Raw genomic sequence first — 15634 nt, 5'->3', positions numbered from 1 at the left:
GGAAAGTTCACAGAGGATAGTAATACCCTTGATTGTGTTAGAAAAATAGTCCAAATTTGAGGCACAGAGGTCTTTGGAGACCTAGGCAGGTGGAAATTCACTCTTCTAAGGGACAAAGGAGAGAGGGTAAAACTTATAAAATGAAGTTAAAGATGAAGAACAAGGGCACATTTCTCTAGTCATATCACTGTAAGAGTAATATAGTAACAAACAAAAAGCTGTCAGACTGCTTCACCCATGTTTTAGAAACATGCACAGAAAGTGCCCTTCAGGGAACAGATAAGCTTTCTTAGCGTGGTGTGCTGATATTATGCCATTGCTTCAGCTTTTTGCTTATGGAGGAGAAGTGTGCAGAAAGTTAAACTGGGTGGCTGTAGCTGTCTTGGCAGGAGGATGGCACCCAGTTGCTGGCCAGACATGAGACTCCTCAGAGGCCTGAGCACTCTTTAGACAGAGTTTGAAATCAGAATTAGTCTTTCTCTTCCCCTGCCTCAGATAGTCCATGTTACTCCTGTCTGACCTTCACAAGGCATGAGCTTCAATTGCATGACAGTAAGACAAGGTTGGGCCTGATCGGCTGTATCCAAACAGGGCTGATGTTGGGGTTGTTCTGGATTCACAGAGATAATGTAGGAACTTCTGTTCTTCTGGGATCTTAAAATTTATTTTATTTTGTTTTGCTTTCGATTTTATTTCCTATGCAGTGCAGTAACTCCAGGAGCAGCACAGACATTCTCAGATCTTTTCAATCACTTTGGTGTTATCCTGTGTGACATACTGTATTTTCTCCAGATGTCTCAGGCCTCACACTTCCTGAATTGTGATACTGGTAGTTGAAATGATGATAGAAATTAAGAATGCCTGTTTCATAGTAGGTAGATGAATAATTGCTTTCAGCTTTATAACCTGCACTTCTAGGATGCTTTCTCACTGTGTTAAATAAACTACTTTACAAAACCAGAAGACTGGAAAAAAGAAATCTTTACAGAAAGACCTCACTGGACCTCTGCAGCACACTGGGGACCAGAGCTAAGCTGAGGGGAAGGAAAATGGTGGATACTGGTAGGAAAGGCAAACGAAAAACTTTATTCTGAAAGTGACTTCTCTGAGTGGATGAGATTAAAAAGGTTTGTTAAAGATGGGATGGAGTCCTGAATTCCTATTATTTTCCCGTTCCTATTAGGTGTTTATTCTTGGGTCTATTTGATGAGGTTTTACGTGACCTAGAGGTTGATTTATATGTGAAGCAGGGAAAGCAGACTTGGCTGTATCCTGTATTAGTGTGCAGCCAGGACTTGGCACTTTTTTACTTCAAGTTCAGATATTTTCTTTCTGGGTATAGAGTATTTCAGTAAAGCATACAGTGACCTTGTAAGGTTTTCCGACTTGTCAGAGCAGAAAAGGAACGAGCCTGTTTTACAACAACTTTTCCAAACCAGAATTCCAGACTTGGAGGTTGCCAAATGCAGAATGCCCTCAGATGTCTTAAAAACTAAGCATCACAGTTCACAGAAGTAATTTTTAACCCTTCCCAAATTGTGTGCGTGTAAACATAGAAAACTTGGAAAGCTTTGGCAGAATTAGTTCCACAGAGTTTATTGCTCTGATATTCCAGGGCAGATAAACAAGCATGTTGAAAAATCACCCGTGCTTTTAAGAAGCAAACTGAGAGCTTCTATGTGCACCAGGGTTTTGAACAGTCAGCATGTTTAGACATGCTGTTAAAGAACAAGTTTCAAGGACTGGCAGTTCTTAAATAGACAAATAAGGGTTTGTGCATTCTGCTTGGTTTAAGAAAATGCCATCACTTGCTGTGTTGCCACTCCCTCTCCAACAGAACTCCCAAGGCCTTAAGAAATCAGGTGAGACTAAAACATGCTGAGCTGATTCCAGAACATAATAAAAACAGGTCACAGTGGAGCTATAACAGTGGAAATATCTACAAGTTATGGGAAAAGGCTGACTGTAAGAGAGGAATCCATTTTTCATCTTTGAATTGTGCTTTTTAGGGAGAAAATGAGAGATGGTCCTATAAACCTGTGCACTGCACTTTGGTGGAAAAGAGAGAATGGCTTACTCTGACACTTCAGTTCTTGCATTTTTATGTTTTTTTTTTTTTTTTTTTTTTACAGTCAGCTTCTTATCACTGTGATGGAAGGTACAGCACAGGCTCATTGATCTCTGCCTTGGGTATTCATTTGTGTCTGTACAGTGAGGGTGAAAAAGGTTTAAATGTGATTTAGAAATGGTTTTAAAACCATCCTGCACTTGCCTTGTAACAGAGCAGAAGATTGCCACAAATCTAGGGTGGCAGGGAATCTAGCCCTCTCAGTCTAGAAACTTGGAAACTTCTTGGCAAAGGCATGTACCTAGAGCATGCTGATTGATCACATTTTATTTTACAGTCATTTGTCATCATCAGATTTGTCTTGCTATCTTTGCTTTAGAGATCCAGTCTAATGTCAAGTATTTAGGATCTGACTCATCAGCGTTGATTTCTTTGCCCTTTTTTTGTACAGTTGTAGAGCACAGTTGCCACTTCACATAATTTACTTTGGCAGAATGATTCCTGCATTCCTTTTGCTTCTGAGCCTTAAAAACAGAGTTTAGCTGCAGTCAGCTGCAATTGTGTGTACTTCTCTTCATGAACTCCCTGTAAAGATCCAGAGCCCCAGAGGGGTGTTAAGGCAGGAATTCATCACAGCACCCCCACAAATGTCCCACAATTGTCACTAACTTGGTACTACCTTGGAGCACAGAAACTGGAGCTTTTAAAAACCACACACAGAACTTGATCTTTTCTTTTTATTTCACAGTCCTGATGTCCTGTAATTTTGAAACTAGCTCTGATATGGTTTCGTTTTTTGTTTAAATGGAAAGTATCAAAATCCCTTGAGGGGAAAAAATTCAGAAGTACAAACAGAAAAATAATTGGTGTTTCTATTTTTGTTCTATCTTTAAACATTCTCTGATTTGTTGTCTGCTTTGATTTTATTGCCTCATTCTCCAAGTGCTGGGACTTTTCCATCACTACACATGTTCATGAGAGTGAGCCTATTTCAAACAGTCTTATAATGCAGATACACTTTTCAGTTTAGAAAGTTTCTGTCTTGTTTTTGTCACAATCCCAAAGTCAACAATAATGGGAGGATGTTATCTGGAATGCAGATTTTTGGGGATTTTGAGCCACACTCCTGGTGAGAGCTCAAAAAACATAAAGGGTCTGGTGGAAGAGAGCTTGTTCTGTAACCACTTACATCACTTTCCTTCCCAAGTCAGAGGCAAGATATGACAAGTACTGCTTGCTTCATTCCCAAGTTGAATCAGCTCAAAAACCACCTTCTTACTGTGTGCCCAGCACTTGAGTGTGAAAAGTTCACCTCCTTTGCTCACCATAAGCTCTTACTTAGATTTAAGATAATTAAATATAATCTGTAATTATCTACTTGAGTTATGTAGAAAATTAAAATGCTATGTGCTGTGAGAGCACAGAATATAGTATAATAATAAAGCTTACTGCCAAATGAAAGTGGATTTAAAATCAGAAGTGCAGGGGGTCCCTTTGCTTTACAGATTTGCAGCAGTCACTGTTATTGCCTGCCTGTCCCCTCTGGTGAGAATGTAGCTGGGGGTGAGGAAATGAAAGGAAATGGCACACTGTCACAAGCAAATAATGCTGAATCTTTGCTGCTCTGTCCAGTGGTTTGTTCCATAACTCATCTCAAAGTGCAACCAAACCACTGATTGCTAGTGTTTGAGAGCAAAAAAGTGGACTTCTCCTAGTTCTTTGGAGGAAAGCACAGAGGAAATTTATTCCTAGTTCTTGTATAGAGAGAGGAAGAGGGAATTTTTTGAGAAGTGTCCTTCATCATTGCTTCAATCAAGTGCTTGAAGGCTTTTTGGTCTGCTTTGAGTTACTCTGCCTTTTTTGCATCTGAAGAGGTGCCACTGGGAGATTGCTGTCCTGCAGTAGTGTGTTCAGTTTTTGTTTGTGCAAAACTATTGATTCTTAGTGGGAGCTTTCCCAAGCATCTCTGACAGAGGCAGAAGAGGCTTCTCTGTTTGTTTGCTGGGTGATTTCATGGCAGTAGTGCCCTTAGGGTGGTGTGAAAATGTACTAGTTACAAGCAGCTGCTGGTACTGAACCTTTGCAAAAGTGCTTCTTTTGTCCAGGTCACAGAAGTGATGGGATGTAAACACTGGTTCTGGTTTGAGTTTCTGTTGGTCTCCTCTGCCTATTATGTCAAATCAAGTGGGAGTTTGATATAAATGGATACTATAGTGAGCCATTACATCTGTTCTCAGCACAGTGCATCAAAATGCATGTGGTGCACTTGCTTGCAGTTGACAGGTGAGCAGAGTGTGCTTCCCTCTCACTTTGCCTTGCTCTGGGAACGATAGGTTCCAGTATTTGTACTCACAGTGGCTGGCATGAAGTAGGAGCTGCTCCTTACTCAAGGGATCTTTCTGGGTTGACCAACCGCTCTCTTGCAGTCTGACAGCACAAAGCTCTGCTTTTGGGTGGACATGATCTTGCTTGGTTCAAAAAATGTCCATCCTCATTTTTGTTTTGGCCTTCTGAATTATGGGTAGAAGTAGGGAAGAATATGATCCATTTTTAATTTGAGTACAAAAATGCAAGTACAGCTTTTTAATGTGGTGAGAAGTTAGGCTTGCATGGGAGAAAATACCCTTTTGAAAATCCAAGAATCCAGTAAGTTATGTATTGTTCTCCAAGTTTCATATTTCACTTGCCCTTCAACTATTTGGAGGTGTATACTAATTGAAGATCTGGACATAAATAAGCTCACCTTACTCACAATAAAATCCCCAGGATTTAGGGGTTTTTCAACATTCAGTTACAAAGACAATTTCAGTTTTTCATCCTGAAGTCTGAACACAACCATCTTGTGTGCTCAGAAGCCAAAAAGACTAACAAGATGCCAGAAAGGATTGCGCTTTACCATTCTTTCCAATAGAGTGTTAGCAATAAATATCTGAATTAGTGCTTCAAATGATCATTATTGTGTAATCTTTTGCTTGAGAGAGGCTCTTTACTTAAAGAAATGAAGATTGTCATTAATTATAAAATATTACTAATTTGTAGTGTTGTATGAAATAATTTGAGAGTTGGTAGCTGAACATTTGTTAGAATTCTCTTACAAATTTCCAGAGAATTTTGAAGTTGCATTCTCAGTTACCTGAAATCAGGGCAGCTTCAGTGTCTGTATTAAACATGAGTTTTGCTGCTCTTGCTAGGAGAAATTTCTATTGCTTTTGTTTCAGGTCTTGTTAAATTTTGGATAGAGCAACAAGAGGTCTCTAGTCTTGTGTGGAAGGCCAAATCTACTAATACTCAAACTAACGTGCCTGTGGTCACAGCTCATTCTGATGTTATCATTACCCTGAAACAGGTTAGGTTGTCCTGATGAAGTGGCACAATGCCCTGAGAAGAACCAGGGATAACAAAACCCTAAATAAAATACTAAGAAAGCATTATTTTCCCTAGCAAAGCAGGGAGAAAGTCCCGAGGAATAAAACCAGTGCTGTGTGTCTTTGTGTGAGCTCACCACACTTCAGTGTCAGTGTGCAATGACGGGATCTCATCAACAGGAGCCTGGAAAGACCCACTACCTTTTTGTCAGCATGTTCCTTGCTCTTTTTTCAGTAAATGGGCTCCCACGCATGAGCATGTTGAAGTGGGAAATTCCCTGGATTAGAGCGCCAAAAACTGTGTTGTTATTCTGTACGTGTTGGTTTAAGCAGAGCTGAAGGGATTTGCAAAACTGAAAGACTGCTGAGCAGTTTCTTCCAACTTGTCTTTCCACAGGAGGAGATGATCTGTAGGGTCACTCTTGACACTTCAGGAAAGATAAAACAGCACTGCAGAGTCTCAGCTGTTTAGCTCAGAGGTCAGAGCAGGGCAGTGGGAGTTAGGAGTCCTGTAACTCTTTCAAGGCAAGTCATTTGACCACCCACCAGTCACCTTTAAGCCTGGTCTGAAACGCAATTTAAGATTATTATTCGTGTATAAAAAGTGTGTTGATCATGAATGCAAAACTCCTCAGTATATGCATATTCTTGTTATCCACCTGTACTCTGATTTCTGAAAGATGTATAAAACCAGCTCTTTACCCATCATTCTGTCTGTCTCCTGGTTTTGAAACATGTCATCTAGTTGTGAGAATTGTCTGCACTCATTTCTCCTCTTTTCTGGAGCTGATGTTTGGCAATGGAAGCAGGAAGGAGCTGTGCTTCTGCTCAACTGGACCAAAAGGCCAGACCCCCTGCTCTTGCTAATAATTTTGTATTGCCCATTTTCAGAGTGGCTTCCAGGAATTAAATTCTCCTTCTTCTACACACCCACATTTTGCAATGAGAATATTGGTGTCTTGTCCAAAATTGGAGACTTTCTGATTTTTGGATCAGATATAGAGTGAGAACTCAGGCATTTGTGGCACCAAGAACCAGCCCTTCTCTATCTATATTTTTAGTACAAGTCAGCCTTGCCAGAGTCCTCACAAAGAGAGCAGGAATTAATTTTTTTTTATCTTTTGTTTTGTAATGAGTAGGTTGCAAATTACCTCAGAGCAAGTGCTTTTGCTCTCTTGGTTCAGCTGAGATACAGCTCCACTGTTATCAACATGTGTTTATGGGAACTGGTAAAAAGAGATGCCTCTTGATAGTAGCCTTTATTAGAGAAAACAATATGAATAAATACGTTGCTCCATGAAAATCATGTCTTCATTTGATAGCAGGCCTGGAGAATTACAGGTTTTGTAAATTAAAAGTTTTTTCTGTGTTTGGGTGGGAAAAAGGGAACCTGGAGAGAAGGGACTGAATCAGAACACAAAGATCAGTTGTGTCTACAGTTCAAAATCCTACAGAGCATGACTGATATTATCAGTTTTCTCTTACTGTTATTCTGCTGATTTCTCAGGGAACAAGTCACGTCAGCAAAGCTGAGCGTGGTCTAGAGAGCTGGAAATCACGTCTTGGATTCTGTCTGCTCTCCTCACTGTGCAGCAACAAGTCCCAGCAGGAAGGTAGTTTCAGGGTCTGTGACCTGTTTAGAGGACATTGTGGGCTGCTTGGCAGGTGATTGTCTTTGAGACTGCAGTGCAAAGCTGACCTGCCAGTGATTTGAGAGCTGTGCACCTAAGGTTGCATGTTGGAAGAGTGCCCTTTGGCAGGGAATCAGAGCAACTTATAACAGTGTCTTTGTGAAATGCTGATATTCTCAAAAAAATATCATTGCCAAGAATGAAGGTGTTGTCCAGTGAACTTGTTAAGAAAGCCAAAATTGATTCCGTAATCTTTATTTGTGCTGTTTATACACAATATTTGGAAAGTTTATGTAACGATCTGCTTTGTAAGTGCTGCACTGTATCATTGTGTATGTAGAAAACTTCAATAAAAACATTTTGCTTTAATCTTTGTATGAAAGTTTGCAAGTTAATTAATTATTCATCTCCAATCCGGTAATATTGCTTTCAAGGTCTGTGAAACTATCGTCCCTTCAAGGGAATATTCTTCTAATGGAAGCAGGTCTCTTGGGGAAGAACCATTTTATTATCCACTGATCAGCTTTTGTACTTCTTTTTTTCTTTAATTCTGTTACTTGCCAGTGTCCTTTAGAGAATGCATGCTGAAACCACTGGGAAAAAGCTTTGTTCCTCTTTGTTGTTGAATTAGTCCTATAGGTTCTCTCTGGATTACTTAAATTTACAGTGTTATGCCATGTAAAACAGAATCTGTTTCTTAACTGTGGCATCTCAAGTACTTGACAGCATGCACCTCCAGAAGGCCTGTGGCTCTGCAGCCCCAGCCTTGCCCAGTGGAAGTGAGTGGGAGTTTTATAACTGAATTTGGGGGTTTCACGACCAAGCCTTAGTTGCAGTTACCTTACTGGGGACTTGGGGTTTAAAAGCATGGCTCATATCTCTTAAGAAGAAATGTTTTGCAACTTCTGCAGGTTATGCAAATCACGATTTTTCCCCTCTTCCTCCTCTCCTGATGAGTCACCAAACCTTTTCCTGACAGTGGAAACAACTGAGAAGATATTTCTTAGATTGTAATGAGATAAAAGACTATGCCTATGGTGTTTTCCATACAATGAGTCAGAGAGAGGATTCTATGATTCTATGTTTGTCAGTGTGTCTGCTATCCCATTTTACTGACTTTACTCCTATAATTTTGTATTTTATTCTTGCTATTGTCAATACAGATTAGACTCTAATAAATAAGTTGCTAAAGCATTTTGCATGGCCTCTTCTGTCCCTATCCCCTAGCTGAATCCTGGCAGTGGATTTAGACAACCTATGGCTTCTAAGGCTGCAGTGGAGGCTGTAGCCTTTAGATGTGAAATACACTTCCACTGGGTGATGCCTGTTTCCTTGAGAGAACTGTGAGTGCAGCTCTGGGGCAGGCCTGCGTGACATACAAGAATGGGCAAACATGATCTAAGCTAAAGGAGCGTTAAGAATAATAAAAAAGTTTGGGTTTGTGGTGTTAAAATGAAGAGACTGAGATGAGACAGACAGAAATAATGAAGATTCAGGGTGCCCCACCAAGTCGGCGAAGGCCGATTTAGGTTTCATCTTCAGACACTATAAAGGTATGTTGGCCAAGGTAATTCCAGGTAATCCACTACAAACTCTGTGCTGCAACAGCCAGCCAAAACCACTCATCATCTGTCACCTGCTTTTGATCTTCTGAGATCTCTTAAGACAACTGCCTGCAGCTGTATAGGGTAGCAGGAAATTTAACTTCCAGGATGAAAAGAGCATATTCTGACATGCTTCCTTTCTTTTCTGAAATAAGGAAGCTTTAAGCAGTTGTTGTAGGAGTATTTGCCATTGTCTGTGACTTGAGATCTCTCTTCTCCTGTGGGCATGTTTATTTTTCAAAACAATGAAGAAACAGAAGTCACCAAGGTGGTGCAGCTTCTCTTTCAAATAGACTTGCCCAGAACTTTTTTCTTTTGTGATGCTTATGACCTTTGCTTGTGAAGTATCCACTGTAAGAAACTGGGATGAAATCTAATAATTTGGTTTGGGGTTGTGTTTGAAGGAGAAGAAAATATCTCCTGTGTTAAAGTAAATTTTTCAGAAATCACCCCAGTGCTCTGGATTTTTGGATTAATGCACAGAACTTGGCACCTCTGCCTGTAGGTACTGGTTGGCTGTTGGGAAGAAAACAATATAGCAGCAGGGATCTTCTGAATCTCTTGTTCCTTTGCTATAGTGGAGACATTTGTTCCTTTTGGTCAAACAGCTCTTTGATTTGGATCTTGTGTGTACAAGACAGTTTATAAAAAAACTAGCTTGTTGTCCTCAGTCTTCACGGAACATAAACTTAATTGCATATGCAAGACATTATTTATGGGTCTTTCTTTTTCTTTCTGTGCTGTTTGGAACAGAAAGGTTGCTAGGGCAAAATGTTAAAGGAGTTGTGATTATTTCTGCTATGTTTTGTAAGTATGGATTTTGGCAATGCAGCAAACCCCCTTTTTTTGACACAGTTTTGGCTTAATTTTCTTACTGCAGGCTCATCTCTGACGAGCCAACTGATTAATGTTTTGTTTAATTTCCTTTTGTCTTTTTGTTCTTAAAAATCTTTGCAACAATGTACTAAACCCCAGCAACAATAGCTGATTTTGCAAACCATGGCAAGAATTTGTTCCAAGGGTTTTTTCCAGGGTAACACTGAGATCTTTCTATATAGTTCGTATTTTTCAACAGATAGTGTGGGTAGATTAATATGTTTTCTCAGTCTCTGTAATATTCATTTTATAAGAAATTACTTCTGTTTCATAAGGAGAATTTAATCTGTTGGCCACAGCATCAGATCAAAGACAAACCAGGTCTTTTGCTGTTTTATTTAGCTTATTATATATATCAGGGATTTGAAATGCTGAGGATAAAGTACTGCAGCGTCTGACACCATGATGGAACTTTGCTTCAGATATTCTGAATTAAAAACTGACATATTTTCAAATTAGTTTGCTCACCTCAACCAGTGAGTAAACTATGCTCCTGGTTGGTCAGTCTTTCCCAGTTTTGTTGCAGTGGGGCAAGAGGGACTCCTTAATCTGGGAGGTCAGGGAGCTACTCAGCTGGAGGTGGTAGATCCCTTCAAGACAGTAGTTTGCTGTGAGAATCTGAGAATCTCAGCCCTCGACTGTGTGGCTGAATGGTCATTGGTGTCTTAGTGGCACTTTGGGATAGTCTTGCAGTGTGAAGACCTGCAGCCGGGAGAAATCTGGCAACCAACTCTAGTTCCCCCAGGGACTTGATTTTTTATTTCTTTCTGCTTCTAGGTGTCAGTCAGCCACTCCGCCACCTCTTTTGTCCCCCCGAAGAAGCCCTGCCTACCCCCTCAGTGATAGTGAGGACTCTTCCCGCTCTACTCAGCTCACCAAAGTCTCCAGCTCCAGACAGTGCCTCAAGGACCGGAACAGCCACACGTGTACGTCGCAAGGCACCTCCACAAGCCCATCGGACACAGACTCCTCGAGCCACCCCCTCAAAGCCATCAGCGTGGGTGCTTTGGATAAAAGGCTGTCCGTGTCCAAGGCTGACCAAAAGGAGAGTCCAAATGAGGCTCAAGATGGGGAAGCAATAGGGAGCCATCCACTTACCCGGAGCACTCTGTCCTTGGGCACTTCCACCAACTTGAGGACCTTCTCCATCAGCAGGGTGAGCGTCCGCTCCCAGGCACTGGACATCAGGCAGAAGATCACAGAATGGGAATGCCGCCGGGAGCTGTCCCCCAGGATGAGTGTGTGTGTGGACAAGAGGGATGCTGGGGAGAGGTCAGGCAGTGAGAGCTGCCCCAGTGTGCTGACCTCTCCCTGCAGCGACAAGACATTTGATTTCAAAGGGCTCAGAAGAATGAGCCGAACATTTTCTGAGTGTTCTTACCCGGAAACAGAGGAGGAGGAACTGCTGGACAGGGATTCCTGCCATCGGTTTGAAAAGAGACCAAGCAGGAGTGAGCCATCTCCTGCTGCCACTTTCCTTAAGGGCCATGGGAGGAAAGAGTCCTCTGCTGTGCTCAACAGAATACAGAAGATTGAGCAGGCTCTGAAGGAGCAGTCGGGCAGAGGCCTCCCCCAGTTACCAAGTAGCTGCTACAGTGTTGACAAAGGGAAGAAAAAGACTGTGGAGGGACTGAGTGAAACCCTAAGTGATAGCAAAGGAGGGAGTGTTATTTTGGGGAGTGAACCAGAAACACCCCCTGAGGCTGAGAAAAGCAGTAAAACAAAACAGGGACTTACTGCGAACTCAGCCGGCCCTAAACTGCTCCTCGAAAGCCCGGCCAACAGTGCGGTGAATCCTGTCCCCAAGCCCAAACGCACCTTTGAATATGAAGCAGACAAAACCCACAAAAACAAACCAAGCAATGGCCTACCTCCATCTCCTACACCTTCTGCTCCTCCTCCCCTCCCGTCCACTCCTGCACCCCCTGTGACCAGAAGGCAGAAGAAAGAGTCACGCTTTCACAGAAAATCCCAGAATAGGTAACAGTCAAGGAAATGTCTTGTGCTCAGTTCTCCAAATAAATTAATAAATAAGTGTACTGTGTTTTTGCAGTAACAATATTGTAAATTCTCCTCCTAATGCAGTGCTTTTGACATAAGAAAAACTAGGAGTTGTGTGCAAGACTAGTGTTGTTTTCTGCTGGATTGCACTGATGGGATGCATTGGTACAATACCTTTACATGCCTACAGTTTTGGAATTCTACAACTTGCATTCCTTGATCCCTAAAAAAGGCCCTAGGTCATGTGTGCTAAAGGTTATCTAGTTCATTTTGGCACAAATACCCTTAATTGTGATTTTTTAATGGACCATGATTTCATTATTTTCTTGTTGTGGGACCTTAGCTGATCCATCATAGTCTTTTCTTCCTGTTCACTGCAAAACACACCTGCAGAGGTTTTCTATTTCCAAAGCTCATTACAGTCAGTTTTATGCAATGCTGGTGATCTTATTTATTTCAGTGCTTAGGAATGTTATCCTAAGTTACTATCAACAGCTGTAGAGGATTAATGCTGAGAAAACTGTTATAGCACCGAAAGACCCTTATGCCCTTCCTGAGTTAATGATGGGCAGAGTGTATGGCTATTTCCCCAGCAGTCTGTGGAGCTTGGCTTGTTTTAATTACATGATTCGTCTTGAATTTTAGACATGATAAAACTCTTTCTGCTCACTGCTCTAGAAAATTGTAGGCACAGTTGTTGCTAAGCATTCAATGTACATAATTTTAACAAGTTCACATATCAATGCATGTGTGTGATACACACTCCCCCCGATATTTAGATTTGCAAGTAACTGCTAAACAGCTTCTCAGATGCACTCTATCAGTTTAGTATCTGGTGCTTGATGTTGGCTCAATTAATTAAAGGTTTATATCAGCACAACCTAACCTGAAGTATGCTGAGGGAGGAAAAGGGGAACCTTTGAATTCTGCTCTTTTCTTTTAAGACACTCCTGCTTTTGAAATGGATTGAACAGCTCTGCAGAGACAACTTGTTTCTCTGAGAAAGGCGGGGAGAGGGGGATGTGGAAAGTCAAGCTCTGATTAGCAGTGCTTATCTTTGAGTTCTGGCAATGATTTCAGAGGAAGTAAATCTAGTTTTTAACAAGAATTTGTGAAGCAAAGCTTATCTCATTTTGTTCAGCACAGCATTTGCAATGTACAGAAGATAAACAATAGTTTTGAGATGTTCTAGTATAAGTGATAGCCTTTATTGGTAAATTAAGGGGCAATCATCTACGAACCACAGTATTTTATCACAATGATCTTTGAGATGAAGTTTTGAAGCTTCTTTCAAGAAGAGGTACCTGCTGTTCTGCAGGTTCAGCCTCCTGTTGTAGCAGAGTTAGACAACAGCACAGTTCAGAAAAGGAGCTTCAGGCCTGGGTAGGGTTAGGAGATACAAACCCAAAAGAAAAGCATTATTTATCAATTTGAATTGTGATTAGTAGAGTACAACTTGTAGGATTTACAATGTTATAGTGTGAACCTGATGATTCTTGCAAATCAGTTTGACATTTTACAGGGTAGATGTACATTCATTTGTAACAGCTTTATCCTACAAAGCTTAGTGATTAGTAGCTTAGTGATTTCTCTGGACTCAACTCTGATTAATCATGATCTAAATAAGTTTAAATCAATCTCCCAAAAATCTCAGGTCTTCAAGGCTGGGTAGAAATCCTTTATAAAATCTTAACTATATTGTCTTTCCTACTGTCCTTCATTTAGTTACAGAAGGGAGAACTCCAGGATTTACAAAGAACTTAAGACCATACAATTCATCTAATAATGACAGTATTTAGTTAACAGTAATTACTGAAATCTCGATATCTAAACTGTTCTCTTTTTGAGAACAGACATAATTCATTGTGTCTACAGCTTGTAGCTCCGTGTTTCAGATTGAACACACACGTGGTTTGCACTCACTGGAATGTCATGAGAGTGGACTGTGGGTATTTATTCTTCTAATATCTTGATTGAAAGCATTGATTTTATTTGTCATTCTAGTAAAATGGAGGAAGATCTCTTATGTTTGCCTCCTAGCATGGGGACAGTCTGTATTCAGAGGATCTGGTGCCCACAGTAGCTTTAACATTTCAGGTTGATGTGAACTGGACGTTCCCTAGCAGTTCCAGATCCTCTGGCACACACACAGTGCAGGAGAGGAGTGTCACAGGATAGGTTTGGGACACATGGACCACACCTTAGTGTCAGTCCACAAAACCATTCCTGTGATCCTATACAGTGTCACCACATCGTAGTGTTGCCTTGGAATCTATAGGAGTTGGATATTTAACTACTTTAGAAAGTCTCCTTTGATACAGAGGTATGTCTTCAGTGTGTAAGCTTCCTTTAGAGCTGTGAGTAGGTGTGGAAGAGTAGGTGTCTGGATCTGGAATGCATGGATTGTTTCTGCTGTGATCCTGGTGTGCATAACTTGGACCTGGATATTCTGAAGATTAGGGAAAGGAGAAAGAGGAGGCTCCTAAGCCTGATCCAGACCTGTAAGTCTGCTCCAACAGGCAAATAGGAAATGCTCTTGTCAAATGCCGTGTCTGCATATTAGTCACTGTGTTACCTATAGGGATACCTGAGCCAATTCACAGAGCAAAGTATGTCCCATGAGACTCTCACTGCCATATGGGTGTGCTGTAACTCCAGCTGGGAAGAAGAACAGGGGTTGATGGCAGGATGATTTATTGTTAATCTAGTTTAGGTCTCAGTGAGTGAAGTATGGGCATCAGCACAGTCTCTGCAAACCTTACAGCACCACGGGATTTATGCTCTGAACTGAGCCTGTTTTTATTACTGTTTCATCCTCAGCAGTAAATCAGTCCGATGAATGCCAGCCCCTGTACAGCTGGCACTGTGATTCAAGGATCTCCCAGCTTCAGTATAGATAGCATTTTTTCCCTCAGGCAATGTCTATGTAAACTGGAAAGTGGGAAGGACTCATGCTCTTCTTCCTCTAGAACTGCTCTGCTGCATTGGGGCAGTAGGTGGGAGGTGGTGAATTGCCCCTCCTTCAAGTACCCGGGGGAGAGACAAATTGTATGGTTCATCTGACCCAGCCAGTCCTCACCTTCCTGCCAGAAAGGCCAAACCTTCAGGCCTTGAGCCATCAGCCCAGATTGCTCATCCACCCCAGAGAGCACTAATTTCCTCAATGCTTTGCCCTTTGCTGATAGTGCTTGACACAGGGTGTGCAAGAGAAATGGGTGGCTTCCACACGAGTCTGCCTCTGTCATCTGTACCCTGACCTCTGTGCAGGAACACATCTGAAGGTTTAAGACATGAGTGGTGTCGGACTAGGGGCTGCATTTCCCAGAACAACCAGTGGAGGAACACTTTCCAGAGATATGTCTTTCTTGAGGAGAGAGGGTCACATGCTTCTGGGGACCTTGGCAAGAGCAAAGTAGTTTCTAATCTCAGGATTGTGCTGCTAACTTTGTAAACTTTCAAAAATATCACATACTTTCTTGGTATTTTCTTGCTGTCTGCATAATGGGGATAACAATACTTCCAATCTCATAAAAGTGTCACAGGTGGCTATATTAGAGACTGCTGTGAGCACAGGACTTAGGATCCTCTAAAAGTTAGTTCTTAAAACATGATATGTGATTTTTTTTTGTTGTCGTTGTTGTAGTTCATTTTATATATATTTCTTAGCAAACACTCATCTAAATGTTTGAATAATTTTGCATTCTAGTTACTAATTACTTATTGTTTTAAACTTCAGAAAATCCTTTGAGTTTGAGGATGCCTCAAGTCTGCAATCCCTGTACCCTCCCTCCCCGACTGAAAATGGGACTGAGAGCCAGCATAAATTTGGATCCAAGAGCACTTTAGAGGAGAATGCCTATGAAGACATTGTAGGTAAGAAGCTGCTGCAGTACACGGGCTCACAGCAGGATGTTAAATGGTGGTGGGCAGGCCATGTATTGTTGAACACGTGCCCGGTGCAGGAGCATTCAGTGCTGTCAGTAAAGAGAGGTTAAATGGAGGGTAAAGGGGTTTGATCCTTCAGTGCAAATATAGGAAGTAGTAATGTCTGCATGCAGGAAGTCTTGATTCTTTCGGACTTTATTGGCT

The 15634-nt window shown here is 41.4% G+C and overlaps 1 protein-coding gene across 6 annotated transcripts in view; it reads left to right on the top strand.

The window, feature by feature from the left end:
- ST5 (suppression of tumorigenicity 5) overlaps positions 1-15634 on the top strand; it is a 135249-nt gene that overhangs the window by 55202 nt on the left and 64413 nt on the right. For 4 of the 6 annotated variants that reach the window (XM_018076088.2, XM_018076090.2, XM_018076091.2 and 1 more), the window contains 2 exons: positions 10322-11524; positions 15282-15418. In XM_018076088.2, coding sequence (XP_017931577.1) covers positions 10322-11524; positions 15282-15418 — 1340 coding nt within the window. The remainder of the gene's footprint in view (positions 1-10321; positions 11525-15281; positions 15419-15634) is intronic. The other 2 variants (XM_018076093.2, XM_018076092.2) reach the window with 1 other exon arrangement.

Source organism: Manacus vitellinus, unplaced genomic scaffold (genome assembly GCF_001715985.3).
Source record: "Manacus vitellinus isolate BGI_N305 unplaced genomic scaffold, ASM171598v3 scaffold_30_pilon, whole genome shotgun sequence".
Lineage (NCBI taxonomy): Eukaryota > Metazoa > Chordata > Aves > Passeriformes > Pipridae > Manacus > Manacus vitellinus.
This window is presented reverse-complemented; position numbering and strand designations above follow the sequence as displayed.